General features: G+C 37.7%; 2 protein-coding genes across 2 annotated transcripts in view; one reads left to right on the forward strand and one right to left on the reverse strand.

The window, feature by feature from the left end:
• Positions 1-13,952, forward strand: part of LOC101983796 (vomeronasal type-1 receptor 48-like) — an 18,235-nt gene extending 4,283 nt beyond the window's left edge. The window contains 2 exon segments of the mRNA XM_026778515.1: positions 13,066-13,814; positions 13,891-13,952. Of these exon segments, the coding sequence (XP_026634316.1) occupies positions 13,066-13,814; positions 13,891-13,952 (811 nt within the window).
• On the reverse strand, positions 13,821-18,202 carry LOC101984370 (vomeronasal type-1 receptor 48-like). Its single transcript, XM_005372210.2, has 2 exons — positions 17,325-18,202; positions 13,821-14,021 (listed from the first exon to the last, which is right to left on the reverse strand). The coding sequence occupies exons 1-2, from the start codon at positions 18,200-18,202 to the stop codon at positions 13,973-13,975; spliced, it is 927 nt and encodes a 308-aa protein (XP_005372267.2). The 3' UTR covers positions 13,821-13,972.
• Between the last annotated feature and the right edge of the window lie 1,322 nt (positions 18,203-19,524).

The raw sequence follows: 19,524 nt of genomic DNA on the forward strand, positions 1-19,524 counted from the left end.
TGATATTTTTTTCTTACTTAATATTTTATATTTTCTCATTTTTCTACTTTTCTCAAACCTATGCTTTGATTTATATAAAACTGACCAGGATTATGAACAAATATTAATTAATTTAGTGTTTATCAGTATTTTTCTGTTCTGTTAAATTTGTGTATGCTTAAGTATTCTTAGGAGAGTTTCACTTCATTTCTTAGTAAAATGTAAGATGGTCTTAACATTATATTAATAAGATTGAGATTTTTTTATAGATTTGGTATTCTATTGTGATAATTTCTAACGAAGTGTATATTTTTTGGTTATCTCAAAAGCATCTAGACCCCTCCCTCACTTATTCGTTAAATTATTTTTTCCCCTTTGTATATTATTTTTTGAAAAAAGAAAAGAAACTATACAAATTCTTTTAATGTTATCTTTACAAAAATGTAAACAGTAATTTTCTGTAGGATTTTGAGTGTTTCAATTTTTAATATTTTAAGTTGTCTAAGTTGTTACATTGCTACTGATATAATATTGGGTAGCTTTTCATTAGCAATGAGAAATATTTTCAGTTCTTGAATTACTAGTATTAAATTTTTTAAAGTCAAAATACCCAAAGTTTTTTAAAAGTTGCAAAATACAATTGTTTATTAAAATATGCATACATAAAATATTCCAAGTAATTTTAAGTTTAGCTGATAGATGTCATAAGTCCATTTTAATATTGCTGGAATACCATTTACTAATACATACAGGAGACTCAAATGGAAAGTGAAGTCAGGTGTGGTGGCAACACCTATGAAACCAGCACTTTGAAGGCTAAGACAGGAGCTTCTGTGAGTTCCATTGAAGTCAGTCAGAACTAAGGTTGAGCTACTCCTTCTGTCTCTATCTCTCCAATACACAAATACAACAAAAATTATAGTGGTAAAGAGATTCTGTAGAATTGTGAGATCATTGTTTTAAAACTGGAATAAAAGGATTCCAATAAATGTCACTTACTCACTAGACACAGAACATCCACACCATGAAAACCAAATGATGAAAGCATGAATTTCTTTGCGAGCATCACAAAATTTTCAGTTTGTTTTGTGCAATTCACATCTTACCCAGACTTACACCATGTGACCTGTGATCAAACTCTGGGTCTGACTGCTTCTCCACAGGCTCTGCAGTGACACTGCTGCTGCTGCTTCATCGCAGGGGAACTGGCTCGAAAGTGTGAGACTGTAAAGTTCTAGTGAGTGTCTGTGTGCTTCCAGTGACAGGTGAGTTAAATTCAATTCCTACAGAGTAACATACTTTCAAATTGTTAAGGAGTATTAGGCAAGTGCTATGGATTAATACCTCAAGTAAGTAATCACTCTTTATTCCTATTGGGTATCTATTTCATAAAGATCTCCTCATGGACCTAATATGAGTGTCTAAGGTCCTCATCTTCCTGAGATCCTGAAGACTTATTAATGTTGCTGACCGTGGAATATACATCAGCCAACACCACGTATCTTGTCACCTGAAAGTCACACAATCACTCCATGTTCTCTCTGAGCAGTCACACTGCATTTAGATCATTACTCACTAAATATGGCAAAACTTAAAATGAAAATGATACTTTTGATCTAATATGATTGTATGTTCATTATATTATTATCTCCTCAGAGTAGAAAGCAAAGACCACCATAAATTCATAAAACAAGACTGCTCTAAAATCAAATACTGTGATAATGAAGGGGAAAGTGATTTTTCTCAGAAGATTGTAGAGTTATGAGGAAACAGCTCATTTTTTGTTGTTTTTTTTTTGTTGTTGTTGTTGTTGCATGTTTTTTTCTACAGCTGCCTGCCCAATCTTTTGGTCTGCAGCCCTTTAATAGTGACTGCATCCTTACTAGTAGGAATGTTTATGAATACACTTCAGGTTTAGTGCTTAAAACTAAGTACTACAACTAATTCTCATGTGAACACCCAAGCACTCCATTGTTTTCAAATAAAACAAGGGAATTTTCTCAGTTTATGGATTTATTGTCAACTTAGTTTGTAACTATGGTAGCTGTGGTTTTTCTGGTCCAGTCTCACCTCCAGTGCACCCCAGAGAAAGACGGCACATGACGAAAGAGAAGAAGCATCATTTTCTGTAGGTGACAAATGTTTACTAAGCGATGGGTATGAAGTTCATAGCTTTGAGGTTAGAAAAAATTTTTCGATTACCATTTTTAAATTCTCTTATGATCTTTTTATTTTATTTATAAAACATTGCCTTATTAATAAATTATAAAGGTATTGTTAATAAAAGTGATTATAAATATCGAGTGTTTTCATTTGCAATTTTAAAATTGGAATATGCTATACTTCTTTCAATTAGAGACCAAGCCTTCCTTGAGTTACTTGTTATTTTAAGAAATCAGATAACATATGTTCCTTTCTTTCTTTCTTTCTTTCTTTCTTTCTTTCTTTCTTTCATATTTACTTATTTTATTTTTCATATATGTGTGTGTGTGTGTTTTACCTGCATGTATATCTGTGTACCACTTGCTTAGGATATAGAGAAGGCAACAGATTCCCTATAACTAGAGTTACAGATGGTCATGAGCCACCATATTATTGCTGAGAATCTAGCCCAGGTCATTTGCAAGCATAAAACATGCTCTGAACCACTGTGCCATTTTTCCAGCTTGTATCCTAGAACTTCAAAAAAAAAAAAAACAGAACACTACTGTGTAGCTACTGTAACTGTATGTTGGTGGGAGAATGATATATTTGGCTCTGGCAATTAGACTGAATCTATGCCTTTACTAGATAAAGCTTTTTAAGAACAAACCTATGTTTTTATGTAAAACGTATGATTTATGTTGGCATATTTATGGGGATGATATAGCATGGTCTCATTTACTGACTTCTGACATTATATATATATGCATGACATATATGTGCAATTTACAAGTCAACTTGAAATTACAGTTGGCCACTCTTTCTCACAAGAATCTTAGTTGGTATAGTTTTCTATTTCTCTATCACACAGTTGATTTTAAAGTAACAAATAATACTAATTTGATAAAAGAATCATACTGGTAACCAAGTTAAATAACTACCAAAAGCACCAAAGCTAAGACTATTTGTTGAAATTATAATAACTGTTTGTGTGTTGGTGACATATGATAACACTGGGGCCCCTAATTTCTACTACATGGGAAATAATCTCTTTTAAAATAGATCTAATCTGCATGGGAAGTAGAAAGTAGAAAAAGACAAGATCTCCTGAGTAAATTGGGAGCATGGGGACCTTGGTGGAGGGTTGAAGGGGAGATTGGAGAGGCAGGGAGGAGAGCAGTGAAAAATGTAGAACTCAATAAAATTCAATAAAAAATGTACACCAAAAAAGAGATTCTAAAAAAGGATCACTATGTAAACATCTTTGTCACAATGTGTTGAAAGCAGTGTTTGTCTTGGTGACACATGCTTTCTCTTGTAGGGGTCTCCTGGCTCCACATCTTCAGATGTGAGTATTTACCTGTGTAAACTACGGATATCAGGAAAGCAAAATGGGACCATGGCCAAGATGGGGTTGATCGTAGGTAGCAACTAAGAGAGGAAGAAGAGGTTATAATCGATCTTATCAGGGAAATGGGAAAGGGTGGGCTCCTTAGCAGGGAGGACGGAAGTTCATATAGAAGGAGGTGGGAGGATGGTACAGAGGAGTAGCAGGAGACCATTGATCTGATAGGGATCCCCACCCTTAAGTCCCACCCCTTAGAGAGTGTGTTCGTCTCGGGCTAATGTTTGCCTATAAATTTGGCTAGCATGCTCCCAGCCGCTGTTTCTGCTTTCCTGGTCTCTATGGGAACGGTGGTTCTGTAAATATATATATATATTTTACAATCTGTCTGCATTTGTTTACACCGTTACATTTACACAATGTTAAGACCATCCTATGTTTTAGTAGGACGTAAGCTGACACTCTTCTTAAAATTTCTAAGTAAATACACATTAACAGAACAGAAAATTACTGTTAAACACTAAATTAGTTAATATTTGTTGTATATTTCTGTATTGTGTTTTATATAAATAAATGCATGGTAAGTTAACTTAAGAAAATTAGTAAAATGAGAAAAACAAAGTATCATTTAAATGTAATTTATTATCAATGTACACCTGCAAACAAATAAATGTGTGTTCTCTGATTTTCACCCTCTAAGTTATTTCAGGCTTTTATGACAAGAATGGAAACTAAGACAGTGGGCATTACTAGCTGGAACCATGTTCTCAGAATTATTAGAGAACATGTAGCCAGATGAGATTGCTAAAATATTCCACTTGGGGTCACTTTTTACATATGTTCTAGTGTACATTCAGTGTAAAACAAGGATTTTATGACACTTATATGCAATATTTAATATCCAGTTATTATTATCTGGATTATCATTACCCAGTTAGCCTTTCCTGTATCTCTCTCCACACTTCGACTAAGCCCTGTCCTCTCCAGTTGCCCCGCCTTCTACTCTGTGTTTGTCCTGCAGGGATCAATCATGTCTGGGGTCTTTGATCTGTGCATCCATTATTTCTGTTGATGTCCATGGCTCCTAATTCCACCAATGCCCTGGAGGATAGGGCTGTACAGAACTGATCTTGCCCCTCACTGGCTACAACACTATGGAGAATGGTCCTGGCTCTCACCTAAAGAAGCACTCCAAAGAGAGAGTCCTACACATCCTCTGGACAACACAACAGAGATAAACTTATGTGCTCGGCATGGGTGAGGGCATGAGAATAGGAGAGCACGTCAAGCCTGCTATGTGGCTATGTGGTGAAGGAAAGACCCTTCCTCATTCTGTTAGCCAACTACAGCAGGTGAGGGACCTGATGCAAACCTCCCCACACCAATTTTAGCTCTAAGGAAAGTGGAGCCTTCACCTTCTGACTAGAGCAATAAGGCAACAAAAGTTGATCAAGGGGATACAAATTGGGAAGGAAGAAGTCAAACTTTCTCTTATTTGCAGATGATGCGATTATATACATAAGTGACCCCAAAAAAACTCTACTAGGAAACTCCTATAGCTGATAAACACCTTCAGTAATATGGTGGGAGAGAAGATCAACTCCAAAAAATCGGTAATCCTTTTAAAGACAAATAATAAAGAAGCTGAGAAATGAATCAGAGAAAGATCAGCCTTCACCACAGCCACAAATAACATAAAATATCTTGAGTTAACACTAACCAAAGTAGTGAAATACCTGTTCGACAATAACTCTAAGTCTTTGAAGAAAGAAACTGAAGAAGATACCAGAAAATGAGAAGATCTCCCATTTTCTTAGATAGGTAAGATCAACCTAATAAAAATGGCAATCCTACCAGAAGCAATGTATAGATTCAAAGCAATCAGAATTAAAATCCCAACACAATTCTTCACAGAACGTGAAAGAATAATAATCAACTTCATATGGAAAAACAAAAAAAAATCAGTATAACCAAAACATTCAAGCTCTATTATAGAGGTATTGTAATGGAGACAGCTTAGTATTAGCATAAAAACAGACAGGTTGACCAATCTAATCAAAACAAAGACTTGAATAGTACTCCACACATCTATGAACATCTGATTTTTGAGATTATACAATGGAACAAAGTATCTTCAACAAATAGCCCTGCCATAACTGGATGTCAGCATGTAGAAGAATGCAAAGAGAACAATATTTATCTCTATGCACAAAACTCAGGTCCAAATGTATTAAATATAATATAAATCCAACCACACTAAGCCTGTTGGAAGAAAAAGTGGGAAGTAGCCGTCAATGCATGAGCACAGGAGACCCTTTCCTATATATAATACCAGTAGCACAGACACTGAGAGCAACAATAAAATAAGGACCTCTTGAAGTTGAGCTCTGTAAAGCTTGGTGTCACTTTCAAAAAGACAAAAGCACAGAACACTGAATAGGAAAAGATCATCCTCATGCCCACATGACACAGATAACAAATCTTAAAAATATATTTAAAAACTCAAGAAATTAGACATCAAAATTCCAGATAACCCAATTTTTAAAAATTGTACAGAAGTGAATAGTGAATTCTCAATGGAAGAATCTCAAACTACCTTAGCCATCAGAGAAATGCAAAGCAAAACAACTCTGAGATACCATCTTACACCACTCAGAATGTCTAAGATCAAAAACACCAATGATACCTTATGCTGGAGAGAATGTGTAGTCAGGCGAACACCCATCCATTACTACTGGGACTTCAAATTTGTACAACCACTCTGGAAGTCAGTATGGCAGTTTCTCAAAAAATTAGAAATCAACATACCTCAGGACCCAGGAATACCATTCTTGGGCATATACCCAAAGGATGCCCAATTATGCTACAAGGACATTCAAACTCTTTCATTTGTAATGATTTGTTGTTCATATCAATATGTGGTCTATTTTAGAAAAGTTTCTTTATTATGCAAAGTAAAATGTGTATTCTTTAGTGTTTGGGTGGACTTTTCTATAGGCATTTTAAGACCATTTGATATGTGAGGTGAATTAATTCTGATGTTTCTTTGTATATTTTTTCTTGCAAGATATCATGTCTCTTGGAGAAAGCTGGACATTGAATTCTCCTACTATTAATGGATTAGGGTTAATCTGTGTCTTTTAAAACAGAGATATATTTTTTTTGAAATTTTCTGTCACGAGTTTGATGTGCATATGTTTAGAGCAGTAATGACTTCTTGGTTAACTGATCCCTTGATCAAAATGTAGTTTCCCTCTTTATTTCTGTTGCTCAGTTTCCGTTCCAAGTCTATTATCTTAGATGTTTGGGTGGTGCTATCTTCTTTCTTCCTAGTTTTACTTGATTGGAGTACTTTTGTCTTTCCTTTTTTTCTAAGGTAGTGCCTATCTTTATAACTAAAATCTGTTTCTTGTAGGCACCCGATAGATAGATTTGGTTTCTTGATCCATTAGGTCACACTCTGTCTTTTAAGTGGCGAATAGAGGCCATTCATGCTTAAATTGTTATTGAAATGTGTGTGCTAGTTCTGGTCATCATGTTATCGATTTTCATTGTTGTGTTCTCACTGGTCTTTATGGTTTAATAATTATGGCTCATGTTTTTTCCAAAGTCTCTATGTTTAGCTTATCCCTATATTTACCCCAATATAAAGCTTCCTGATTATCTTAGGTTTAGTTTGTTAAATATAAATTATTTTTAGGCTGTTAATGTTTGTAAAATTTTTCCTTTTCCTTATATCATGACAGAAGTTTTGTTGGTCATATAGTTAAATTGGTTGTCATTTAGGACTTGGGCGGTATTATTCCAGGTTGTTCAGGCTTTGAAAGTTTTCCTTGAAAAATTTTGAAAGAATGTTTGCCTTTCAAGATAGTTATAAACAACTTATTGAAACAAAGACAAGATTGCCACTGCTGGAAAAAAAAAGCAGAGAACTGTCTGTAGTTAATGTAACAGGTGGAGCACACTCCAATCCTTGAGAAGTAGAGGTTTAATCATACCCAGGAGTGAACCTCTCTGTCTTTACTTTAGGTGGCTTTTAAGTCTCAGGTAGAGGCAGGTTGGTTCTTTAGTATCACCACTCCCAATCTCCAATTGTACAAGAGAGTTATAGTAATAAAAACAGCACAATACTGGTACAAACACAGAAATGTTCATTAATGGAATCTAATTAAAGGTACAGACAGAAGTCTACATACTGATGGACACCTGATTTTTTATGAAGAAATCAGAAATACACACTGGAAAAGAAAATAGTATCTTCAACAAATGGTACTGGAAAAACTGTATGTCTGCATGTAGAAGAATGCAAATAGATCCATACTTCTCACACTGTACAAGACTCTACTCTAAATGCATCCCTTGTGAACAACTGCATCCATATAAACCTGAGACAGCCTGGGAAGTAATTTTAGAACAAAAATCTCAACATAAGTAGATACCTGACAGAAAGGAAAGTTGGGAATAGTCTTTCTTGAGCTCATTGTCAAAGGAAAAAACTTTCTGAATATAATATTTCTTGCATAAGCCCTAAGAACAAAAATTAATCAAAGGGGCTTCATGAACTAAAATCTTTCTGCATGGATAAATGAACCATCATTTAGACAAATTAGAAATCTATAGAATGAAATAACATTTAAACAAACTACATATCCAAACAATTGCTGATGTCCAATATATATATAAGAACTCAACACATTGATATTAAGAAAACAAATAACACTATTTAAAAGTGGGGTACAGATCTAATGAGAGAATTTTTAAAAGAGTAAAATCAAATGGCTGAGAATCTGTTAAAGAATGTTTCAACCTCTGTACTCATCGGGGATGTAAAAATTAAAGGTATTTTGAGATTCCACCTTACACCAATAAGAATGGCCCAAATAAATACCACAAAAGACACTTCATGCTGGCAAGGTTATGGAGTAAGGGGAATGCTCATCCATTGTTGTTAGCAGGACAAACTTGTTTACATACTACGGAGATCAGTTTGCTGATTCCTCAGAAAGTTGGAAACAGAGCAACTTCGAGATTCAGTTATTTACCACTGTCAGTCATATACTCATAGCACACTTCAACTTAGTACAAAGATACATGCTATTCATAGTATCCAGAAACTAAAACAACCAGATGTCCATTAATGGATGAATGAAGAAAATGTGGTACATTTACATAGTAGAATATTACTCAGCCATTAAAAGTAATAAAATTTGCCATTGAAGAGGAACTAGTAAAAGTCATTGTGACTGAGGTAACACAAACCTGGAAAGACAAACATGGTCTGTTTCCTTATATTTGGATTTTAGGTATTAAGTCATTGATAAGCAAGCTGTGATCCATATAACCACAGAGGTTGGGTATAGAATTAGAGACAGGTCTTGGGGGGATCTCAGTTCTAAGGGAAAAGAAAATATATAGTTATGGATAGACAAGGAGGTTTTAAAGAGGGTTCAAAAGGGAAAAGGTTATACAGATAGGGACAACTAATTCTAAGGAACACTTAAGGGATCATGTGAAAAACATCACATGAAACAGGATAATTGTCTGTATTCTGTCAATTATATTTTAAATAAATGCTGATTGGCTGATAGCCAGGCAGTAAGTATAGGCAGATCAACCAGACAGAAAGTAGAGGTGGCGATAAGAACAAGAGTATTCTGGAAAGAAGGAAGCTCTTTCCGCAGTCCTGCACAGATCACAGGAGAAGCAAGATGTGATCTACCATGCTGAAAAAGGTGCTGAGCCATGTGGCTAACACAGATAAGAATAAAGGGTTAATATAAGTGATAAGAGCTAATAAAAAGCCTGAGCTAATGGTCAAAGCAGTTTTATACCTTATGAAGACCTCGGTGTGATATTCTTTGAGACTTGCCTGTACTGGGAGCTGCAGACTGCATTCCTGCCACCCAGCTCCCAACCACCTGGCTAGCTTATAACAACACACAAATTGTATTCTTTTAAACACTGCCTGGCCCATTATATCTAGCCTCTTCTTTGCTAACTCTCATATCCTTATCAACCCACCTCCATTAATGTGTGTAGCACCATGAGGTAGTGACCCACCAGGAAGAATCTAGCGTATGTCCATCTTGGGCTGGAGCTTCATCACATCTGCCCTGGAGAGGAGCAGCATGATGTCTGCCTAACTTCCCTTCTTCCCAGCATTCTGTTCTGTCTACTCCACCCACCTAAGGGCTGGCCAATCAAATGGGCCAAGGCAGGTTCTTTATTAACCAAGGACCTTCCTCCATCACTTGCTGACTGTGGGAACTGGGCAGGACAACAATCAGGCCCTCCATGTGACAGAATGGCACCCATGTGAACAACTGCATCCATATAAACCCTGAGACAGCCTGGGAAGTATGCATGGTTTATTGGTAGCAGCAATTTCTCAGTTTTGCTCTGCTTGCTAGAGGCAAGCAAGCACTCTCATTTAAAAGAGGCTTCATGTCTCAGCTTTAGCTGTAAGACCCTGCAGCTCTTTAAGAGTTCCTACCAGGAAACACTTAAATAGTGTTGGTAAAAAGCTAACCCATGCTTTTTGGTTTTCAGCCATAGCAGGAAAAAAGCTGCTCCATTTTAAAATGCTGGCTTTCTGGGCCATCCTGCCAGGGAAAACTCTGACTCTGTCAGGCAGTTGGTCCAACTATGGAACATTTAAGTGTGGTTTGAGAGCACACTGCTCCAGCTTGCTTTCTGGCAGGGACATTGAAACACAATAGAATTGTGGCAATAAACATAGCTACAGCCATGAGGCTGGAATCGCAGAAAGCTAAGGAATGGGCTGGATTCAGCTGTCAAAGCCAAAGCTTTAATCTTACCCATATTGCTTGGTAAAAACTCATGTAGTCAGAAAAAGAGAGATGTGCAGAAAAGAGAGATTTAAAAAACACCTCTAAATGGTTTAATGTGTGTTAAAAATATATGCTGGCTTGGGAGAGAAAAGAAAAAGGTTAAAGTCCTTAAAATAAAAAAGAAAGAAGAGTAGTTGGGTATGGTGGTACACATCTTTAATCCCAACACTTGGGAGGCAGAGATAGATGAACCTCTGTGAGTTCAAGGTATGGTAGCACATACCTTTAATCCCAAAGCCTGGGAAGCAGAGGCAGACAGACCTCTGTGAATTCAAGGTATGGTGGCACACACCTTTAATCCCAGCACTTGGGGGGGCAGAGGCAAGTGGATCTCTGTGAGTTCAAGGGCAGCCTAGTCTACAAAGGAAGTTCTAAGACAAAGATACACAGAGAACCTGTCTCAAAAAGCCAAAAGTTAAAAGTAAAAATAAAAGAAATTGAGGTTAAAATAAAGCCACATAAAGATGAAAAATACACAGAGAATCTTGATACTGTATGTTATTATGCTCTCTTTGAATTGTTTGAATGCTGAGGTAGGAGCAGCAGCTGCTAAAAGATACTTGTTTATAAATGCTGCTGAATTAATCCAAGATAGGTATTTTGAGAACACCCTGACTTCAAAATTGAAGTCAAAAGGTATGTTACTTTGGAGAAGAGATTTTGCTTTTGTTTCCACGGGAAATGAGAGACTGTGGATTCATTCTGAGTTAAGAAAAATCATGTTTGATCAAGGAAGCCCACCTGAGAAATCTCTGGTATGAACAGATGGCCCAGATGTCTGAATTGTTCATCCAGAACATATTCAAGATGCTACCTGAGACAATCAAGCCTCACAGTATACTCCAGTCAGGACTTTATCATAACTCTAAATTTTCTTTAGGTCCCCATAAGATTATCAGTGCCCCCAACCAGTCAGAAGTATCCTGAAATATTATACCCACATTCCCCCAAAATTGACTATGGATATTTTCTTGAGGGAAGTGGTATGGGAGAATTGTCTGTATTCTGTCAATTATATTTTAAATAAATGCTGATTGGCTGGTAGCCAGGCAGGAGGTATAGGTGTGGAAAACAGACAAGAAGTAGAGGTGGGGCAATGAGAACAGGAGTATTCTGGGAAGAAGGAAGCTCTTTCTGCAGTCCTGCCCAGACCACAGAAGAAGCAAGATGTGACCTGCCCTGCTGAAAAAGATACTGAGCCACATGGCTAACATATATAGGAATGATGGGTTGATACAAGTTATAACAGCTAATGTGAAGCCTGAGCTAATGGGCCAATAAGTTTATAGCTTATGGAGACCTCTGTGTGATTTTCTTTAGGGCTCACTGGCTGTGGGAACAGGGCAGGACAGAAACCCCAACAAGCAGGCCTTCCATGTTAAAAACACAGCAGAAACTTCCTAAAGTATATATGGATAAGAAAGAAATCTAAGTGAAATCACAGAATAACTGAGGGGCAGAATCCCAATCAAAATCTCTCATCAAAAAAAAAAAAAGAAAGAAAGAATAAAGAAAAAGAAGAAAATCTCTCACCACCAAATGAAGATTCTAGTACTGGGTATTGGTAACATCTAATTGAGTTGTTGGCCAAAGAGACTTCATGAGAACCAGAAAACTATCTAGGGTATGGTTAAGGCTATTGTTTGCTCTGGACAAAATCATAGACAACACCTTCTGTCCTGAAGACAATACCTACACAACTAATTGAACATGAATAACTCAAGCTGGCACTTGTCTAAAGCCTTCACCCCAGCATACTAGAGTTCATGGGAGTGTAAGTTAACATGCACACTACAAAAAGAGGACCGCAAACTCCAACTCAGCTACAAAACCTTCCATCTACAATCCTGTCCTGTCTGCAGTGTACTCTACTACAACAGTGGCACAATGAAGGACACCAAGGCAACAAGAGCTGCTAAACAAAGAACAATGGACATGCACATAAACTCAGAGACTGTGGCAGCAGCACATGTCTGCACCAGATGGACTCCTAGACAGAAAGGAGAAGTGATTACATGGCCCCATCTCAAATCCAGAAGTATTTCCATTTGATAGTCCCGTGAAAATGAATCATTAGTTTTCACCAACTGATTTTCACTGGGAAAAAAAAACACTCTGAAGGGTAGGCCCCATGCCCAACAAAAGGTAGTCAACAAAAAATGAACTCAATGGAATCTACAGGCCCTTTGTACATGTATTATGTCTTCTAGTATTGCGTTTTTATGAGATCCTTATATGTGAACTTTTGTTTCTTTAAATAAATATTTCTTGTGCTTTTTCTTAAGTTCCTTTTCTTCTGTTTGTTTTATTTTATTCTAACTGGTTCGTTTTTTTTAACTTGTTTATTTTATTATAAGGCTTAGATGTTTTCCAAGAAGAGACAGAAGGGGAGTGGATTGTATGAGAGAGAAGAGGAACTAAGAGGAGAAGGGGAACAGGAAACCCTCATCAGAATATATTGTATGAAAAAATCATTTACTGGTGGATGGCAGGTTAGGCCCTGGCAACCACCCCGTAACAACCCTCTCACATCGGGAATAACACACCGGAGACTTTTGGGGGGAAACTAGGTCAACAGCCGACAGCGCCCGGATGGGCAGCTGAGGCGTGCCCTTGAGATCACATAACAAGTTAGAATTATATAGACTTTTCTGTATTGTGGAATAACCTCTCCAGCAATGATAACTTCAGAGTTACCAATGTTGCAGGATGCAACTAATGAAATACTGCCCATTCTGATGCTGGCAGCGAACTTGAAGAAACAGAGATCAAAGGAAAACGAAAAAGGGGTCGTCCTGACCGGCCTCCATCTAAAAATAAGAAACCTCAAAAATCCCCAGGAGAAAAGAGCAGAATTGAAGCTGGGATTAGAGGAATAGGTCGTGGAAGAGCTAATGGACACCCTCAACAGAACAGTGAAGGAGATCCTGTCACATTATTTGAGGTGGTGAAACTGGGGAAAAGTGCAATGCAGTCTGTGGTGGATGACTGGATTGAATCGTATAAACAGGACAGGGACATCGCACTTCTGGATTTAATCAACTTTTTTATCCAGTGTTCAGGATGTCGAGGTACTGTCAGAATAGAGATGTTTCGAAATATGCAGAATGCAGAAATCATCAGAAAAAGGACTGAAGAATTTGATGAGGACAGTGGTGACTACCCCCTTACCATGCCTGGACCTCAGTGGAAAAAATTCTGTTCCAATTTTTGTGAATTTATTGGAGTCCTGATTCAACAATGTCAGTATAGCATAATTTATGATGAGTATATGATGGACACTGTAATCTCCCTTTTGACTGGTTTATCAGATTCCCAGGTCAGAGCTTTTAGGCATACAAGTACTCTTGCTGCCATGAAGCTGATGACTGCTCTGGTGAATGTTGCCTTAAACCTCAATATTCATCAGGATAATACACAGAGGCAGTATGAAGCTGAAAGAAATAAAATGATTGGGAAGAGAGCCAATGAAAGGCTGGAGTTACTACTTCAGAAATGTAAAGAGTTTCAAGAAAACCAAGATGAAATAGAAAATATGATGAACTCTATTTTTAAGGGTATATTTGTTCATAGATACAGTGATACAATTGCTGAGATTCGAGCCATTTGTATCGAAGAAATTGGAGTATGGATGAAAATGTATAGTGATGCCTTCCTAAATGAGAGTTACCTGAAATATGTAGGATGGACTCTTCATGATAGGCAAGGGGAAGTCAGACTGAAGTGTTTGAAAGCTCTACAAAGCCTGTATACCAATAGAGAATTATTCCCCAAATTGGAGCTATTTACGAATCGATTCAAGGATCGCATTGTATCAATGACTCTTGATAAAGAATATGATGTTGCTGTGGAAGCAATCTGATTGGTTACTCTGATACTTCACAGAAGTGAAGAAGCTCTCTCCAATGAAGACTGTGAAAATGTGTACCATTTGGTGTATTCAGCACATCGCCCTGTTGCTGTGGCAGCTGGAGAGTTTCTTCACAAAAAGCTGTTTAGCAGATACGATCCACAAGCAGAGGAAGCATTAGCAAAGAGGAGAGGAAAGAACAGCCCGAATGGGAAACTCATTAGGATGCTTGTTCTTTTCTTTCTTGAAAGTGAGTTACATGAACATGCAGCCTACTTGGTGGACAGTTTGTGGGAGAGCTCTCAGAACTGTTGAAAGACTGGGAATGTATGACGGAGTTGCTCTTAGAAGAACCTGTTCAAGGAGAGTAAGCAATGTCTGATTGTCAAGAGAGTGCTCTTATAGAGCTAATGGTTTGTACACTTCGCCAAGCAGCTGAGGCACATCCTCCAGTGGGAAGGGGCACCGGCAAGAGAGTGCTAACAGCCAAAGAAAGGGAAACCCAAATTGATAACAGAAACAAATTAACTGAGCATTTTATCATTACACTTCCTATGTTACTATCAAAGTATTCTGCAGATGCAGAGAAGATAGCAAACTTGCTACAAATTCTGCAGTATTTTGATCTAGAAATCTACAGCACGGGTAGGATGGAAAAACACCTGGATGCTTTATTAAAACAGATTAAGTTTGTTGTAGAACCAGATGTTCTAGAAGCCTGCAGTAAAACCTACAGCATTTTATGCAGTGAAGAGTATACCATCCAGAATAGAGTTGATATCGCTCGGAGCCAGCTGATTGATGAATTTGTAGATCGATTCAATCATTCTGTGGAAGATCTGTTGCAAGAGGGTGACGAAGCTGATGATGATATCTACAACGTTCTTTCTACCGTAAAGCGTTTAACTTCTTTTCACAATGCTCATGATCTCACTAAATGGGATTTATTTGGCAATTGCTATAGACTATTGAAGACTGGAATTAAACATAGAGCCATGCCAGAACAGATAGTCGTACAAGCACTGCAGTGTTCCCATTACTCAATTCTTTCGCAGCTGGTGAAAATTACTGACGGTTCCCCTTCCAAAGTTGACGTCCAGTTGTGCCAGCACCATTTGTTGAAGATGCTTTCTTTCTTCCATTGTGTACTTTTAGCTCCTTTATCGAAAATGAGGTGTTCATAGGTTTGTGGGTTAAAATCCGGGTCTTCTATATGATTCCATTGGTCAACTTCTCTGTTTTTATGCCAGTACCACACTGTTTTCATTACTGTAGCTCTGTAGTAGAGTTTGAGGTCAGGGATGGTGATGCCTCCAGAAGATACTTTATTGTGTAGGATTGTTTTGGCTATCTTCTGGGTTTTTTGTTTTTCCATATAAAGTTGATTATTGTCCTCTCAAGATCTGTGAAGAGTTTTGATGGGACCTTGATGGGGATTGCATTGGGTCTGTGGATTGCCTTTGGTAGAACTGCCATTTTTGCTGTGTTGGTCCTCCCAGTTCAAGGGCGGGGGAGGTCCTTGCATTTTCTGGTGTCCTCTTCGATTTCTTTCTTAAATGCCTTGGAGTTCATGTCAAATAGATCTTCACTTCCTTGGTTGGAGTTTCCCTAAGATATTTTATGCTGTTTGTGGCTATCTAGAACCTTCATCTGGTGATGGATGGAGATAGAGACAGAGACCTACACTGGAGCACTGGACTGAGCTCCCAAGGTCCCAATGAGGAGCGGAAGGAGGGAGAAGATGAGCAAGGAAGTCAAGACCACATACCCAATGAGATAATGGGTCTGATCTATTGGGAGCTCACTAAGGCCAGCTGGACTAACACTGAAAAAGCATGGGATAAAACCGGACTCTCTGAACATGGCGAACAATGAGGGCTGATGAGAAGCCAAGGACAATGGCATGGGGTTTTTATCCTACTTCATGTTCTGGCTTTGGGGGAGCCTAGCCAGTTTGGATGTTCACCTTCCTAGACATGGACGGAGGGGGGAGGACCTTGGACTTACCACAGGGCAGGGAACCCTGACTGCTCTTTGGACTGGAGAGGGAGGGGAAGAGGAGTGGGGGGAGGGGGAGAACGGTGGGAGGAGGGGGAGGGAAATGGGAGGCTGGGAGGAGGGGAAAACTTTTTTTCCTTTTCTCAATAAAAAAAAATCATTTACCTATAAAGGAAAATACAAAATTTCAGTGGTGAAGTATGGTGGTAGACAATTCTAATGCCGGAGCTGGGGAGACGGAGACAGGAGAATAAGTAGTGCTCCCATCTTGACCTATGTATGTGAGAGATACTATCTCTAAATAGAAAGTGAACAGCACATGAAGATCAAAGGGCAAAGTTGTCTCCAGGCCTCCATGTGAACATGCACACACATTCTTAACATGAGCACACACGCATGCATACATACATTCGCAAAAAACACACTGTACAAATTGTACATCTAGATAACAATTTTTATTTACATGTAACATTAATGAAATGAAGTGAAAATACATAGACAAATGAAATTTTCATATAGAACTTATTAATTAACCTTGGTTAAAAATGGAAAATTCAAATCACATTAATTTTGTGCTGCAGAGAAACTATACTTACGATACAGAGTTAAAGCTACAATATGATATTTAGTTTATTCTCGATGACTGAGAGTAGATTAAAATTCCCTCAAAATAAAAGCTTAACACATCAGTGTCAGCAAGGAGTTTCCTTTGAGTAACCTCAGCAGCAAAGGCACATTTATGATATAAAATAAAAAAGAAAGAAAAAGAGAATTACTTTGGAAAAACCAATTTACGGTGTAAAATGAACTTAAAGGAATCTATACTACCTGGCAACAGAAATGTCACAAGACTGTACATTTGTAATACCACTTATTTTACTTAAAATATAAAGAACATTGAATTGTTACTTGCACTATGAAACAATTTAAGAAAAACCAGTATTTTATAAGAAACAATTACAGCTGCATCAGAATGATGCCTTACAACCCTCTGTAAGTCCAGTTCAAGGGGGAACAATAGCCTCTGCTGACCCCTTTAGGTATCAGGAATTCACACATACATACATGATGATGCAATACTCAAAAAATAAATAAACAATTTTATTAAAAAGGAGAAAATTACCCTTTATAAAAAATTTGGTGACACTTTGACCTCAAGCTTTTCAGCATATTGATTATTCTATTATCAGAACTGATTTGTACCAAAGGAGTAATTATGGGATAGACATTCATGATAAACTTCTGAACACTCAGGATGACTGGGTCGTACATCCACAACATGACTGCAGAGGATGAGATAATGAAGTCCACCCAGTATATGACCACAAAGCAAACCACGAGCAGCAAGATGGTCTGGGTGGCCCTTTTCTCAGGAGATGCTCTCAGGTGGCTGAGATTGTGAAGATGCTTGTGTTGCCTTTGATGTCTGAACAAGATGATCACCATGTATGCACTTGTGGTCAGCATAACTCCTACAAGAAATACATCTCTGGACATTGTCACTGTTAAAATCAGTGCCCAGATGATGAAGTTCATGGGGAAGAGAGAGCAGAATTTTGTGACCTGCATCTGCTTGGTCACACTCACATTGGTAAAAGCACCAGAATAGAGAAGCTGGTGGCTGATGAATGAAAAGTTAAAAGACAAAATAAATAAGAATGCACAAATCATGTACATTTTTAGTTTATATTTAAATTTTGCCAAGAAAGAGGAACTGGGACTGATAGTGACAGCCTGGAACACACTCAGGAGGCAGGTGATGCAGATGGAGAGGCCTCTCATCACTCTGTTTATGTAAAATGTTGTCTTACATTTTAGGTCATTCTCAATGTTCACTGATTCAAATATGTCTGTAAGCCAAATATCTGTTCCAGTGAGGAGCAGCACTATGTGAATGAAGGCCATTATACAGGAGATCATGTCAGTGGTCTTAGGTCTGTGACCTAGGATTATGAAAGTGTAGAAAAAAAAGAGAAACATATTGGCCAGTACTCCAAGTCCAGTTTGGAAATTAAGGACATTCCTTAATGATGGCATACGTTGAAATTGTATTCATCTTACATCATATTAAAAGCATAATTCATATACCTGAAAAATAATAGAGTATACATCAGACTTGTGATTCACTAGTCAGTGTGTCTATTATCATCATTCAATTATCCCTACTTATTCTCAATTAACCTGTCTCTTTAAGTTTTGACATTCCAGTCTGGACATCACAGCCCACATTTCTATATACTTCTCCATTTATCTACCTGTGTATGTAGCATTCTAGAGATGATAAAGGCATTCACAGTCACATCCTACACAGAATGCACAGTTTGTGGCCCTGCGACTCACCTAGGGATTAAGCCTTAAAAGCCAAATCCTATTGATTTACATTGCCTTGTTTTAGAGCTAACAACTAACGCAGTAGTGATTAGCACAGTATATTGGCCACATTTTTACAACTGAGTAAAACTTACATTGATGTGGAAAATATCCACCAAAGAAACTCAAAACCGTGAAGTGAGTCAGTCTCATGGCACATAATTTTACTATGCTTTATTTTGCAACTATCTCATGTTTTCAATCATAATTCTAATTGAATCACAGTGATTTCATGATAATACCATTCTTCTAATCATTAAAATATCTCCCTTTGTTCATATTTTCCTTTTCTTGTGTTCCTTTTTCTGTGAATTTTTATATTTCCTGGATCTGGAATTAAAAACATAGATACTGTTGGAGGCCATTATTGCACTTTCCATATCTTATTAATTGCATAGCTATTAATTATGGTTAGAAATGATCTTAAATATCAACAGTTTAATTCCCATCCATCAGCTTTTGGAACACTCCACTTCAGGTGTAAAGAACCAGCTGTCTAGACAAACATTGGTTTTCTTTTATTGAGGCATGTGAGAAAATGATTAATAGTAGGTTTCCTTTTGAATTTTGTCTTTTTGCCTTATGACTTTTTCAGCCATCCGTATCGTTATTTCACCTACCTCCTTCTGTATTTATCTCTCTACACCTTACCTAAGAACTCCCCATTAAAATTTCCCAATCAGCTCAATTGCAATCTGAGACTCCCCTATACCTTCTTCCCAGCATCTGCCATATTTACCTCTGTCCTCCCCCTCCCTAAGGATGTCCCCTTTTTCATTGCCCTCCTGAGAGCTTTTGTGCTCTACTATGTTCATCTCTAATGCTCCCCACACCATCCCAGTCCTTTCCACAGCCCCAGTTTGTTTTGTTATCTGTCGTTACTACAGGCTACACACTCATATCTGCAGATGTGGAGCTAGGAGCCACGAACAGGTCTCTCACATGCCACACTAAGATAAACACTTTTTTCAATACATTGTGACAAACAT

The sequence above is a fragment of the Microtus ochrogaster genome, unplaced genomic scaffold (assembly GCF_000317375.1).
Source record: "Microtus ochrogaster isolate Prairie Vole_2 unplaced genomic scaffold, MicOch1.0 UNK294, whole genome shotgun sequence".
In the NCBI taxonomy this organism is placed as follows: domain Eukaryota; kingdom Metazoa; phylum Chordata; class Mammalia; order Rodentia; family Cricetidae; genus Microtus; species Microtus ochrogaster.

Excerpts from the sequence above, each read along its gene's own strand:
- LOC101984370 (XM_005372210.2), bottom strand. The coding sequence starts at position 18,202 with ATGCCATCATTAAGGAATGTCCTTAATTTCCAAACTGGACTTGGAGTA. Across the intron at positions 14,022-17,324 it reads ATAATCAATATGCTGAAAAG|GCCTATCATGAAGAGTCCAT; the intron begins CTTGAGGTCAAA and ends TGACTTCCCCTT.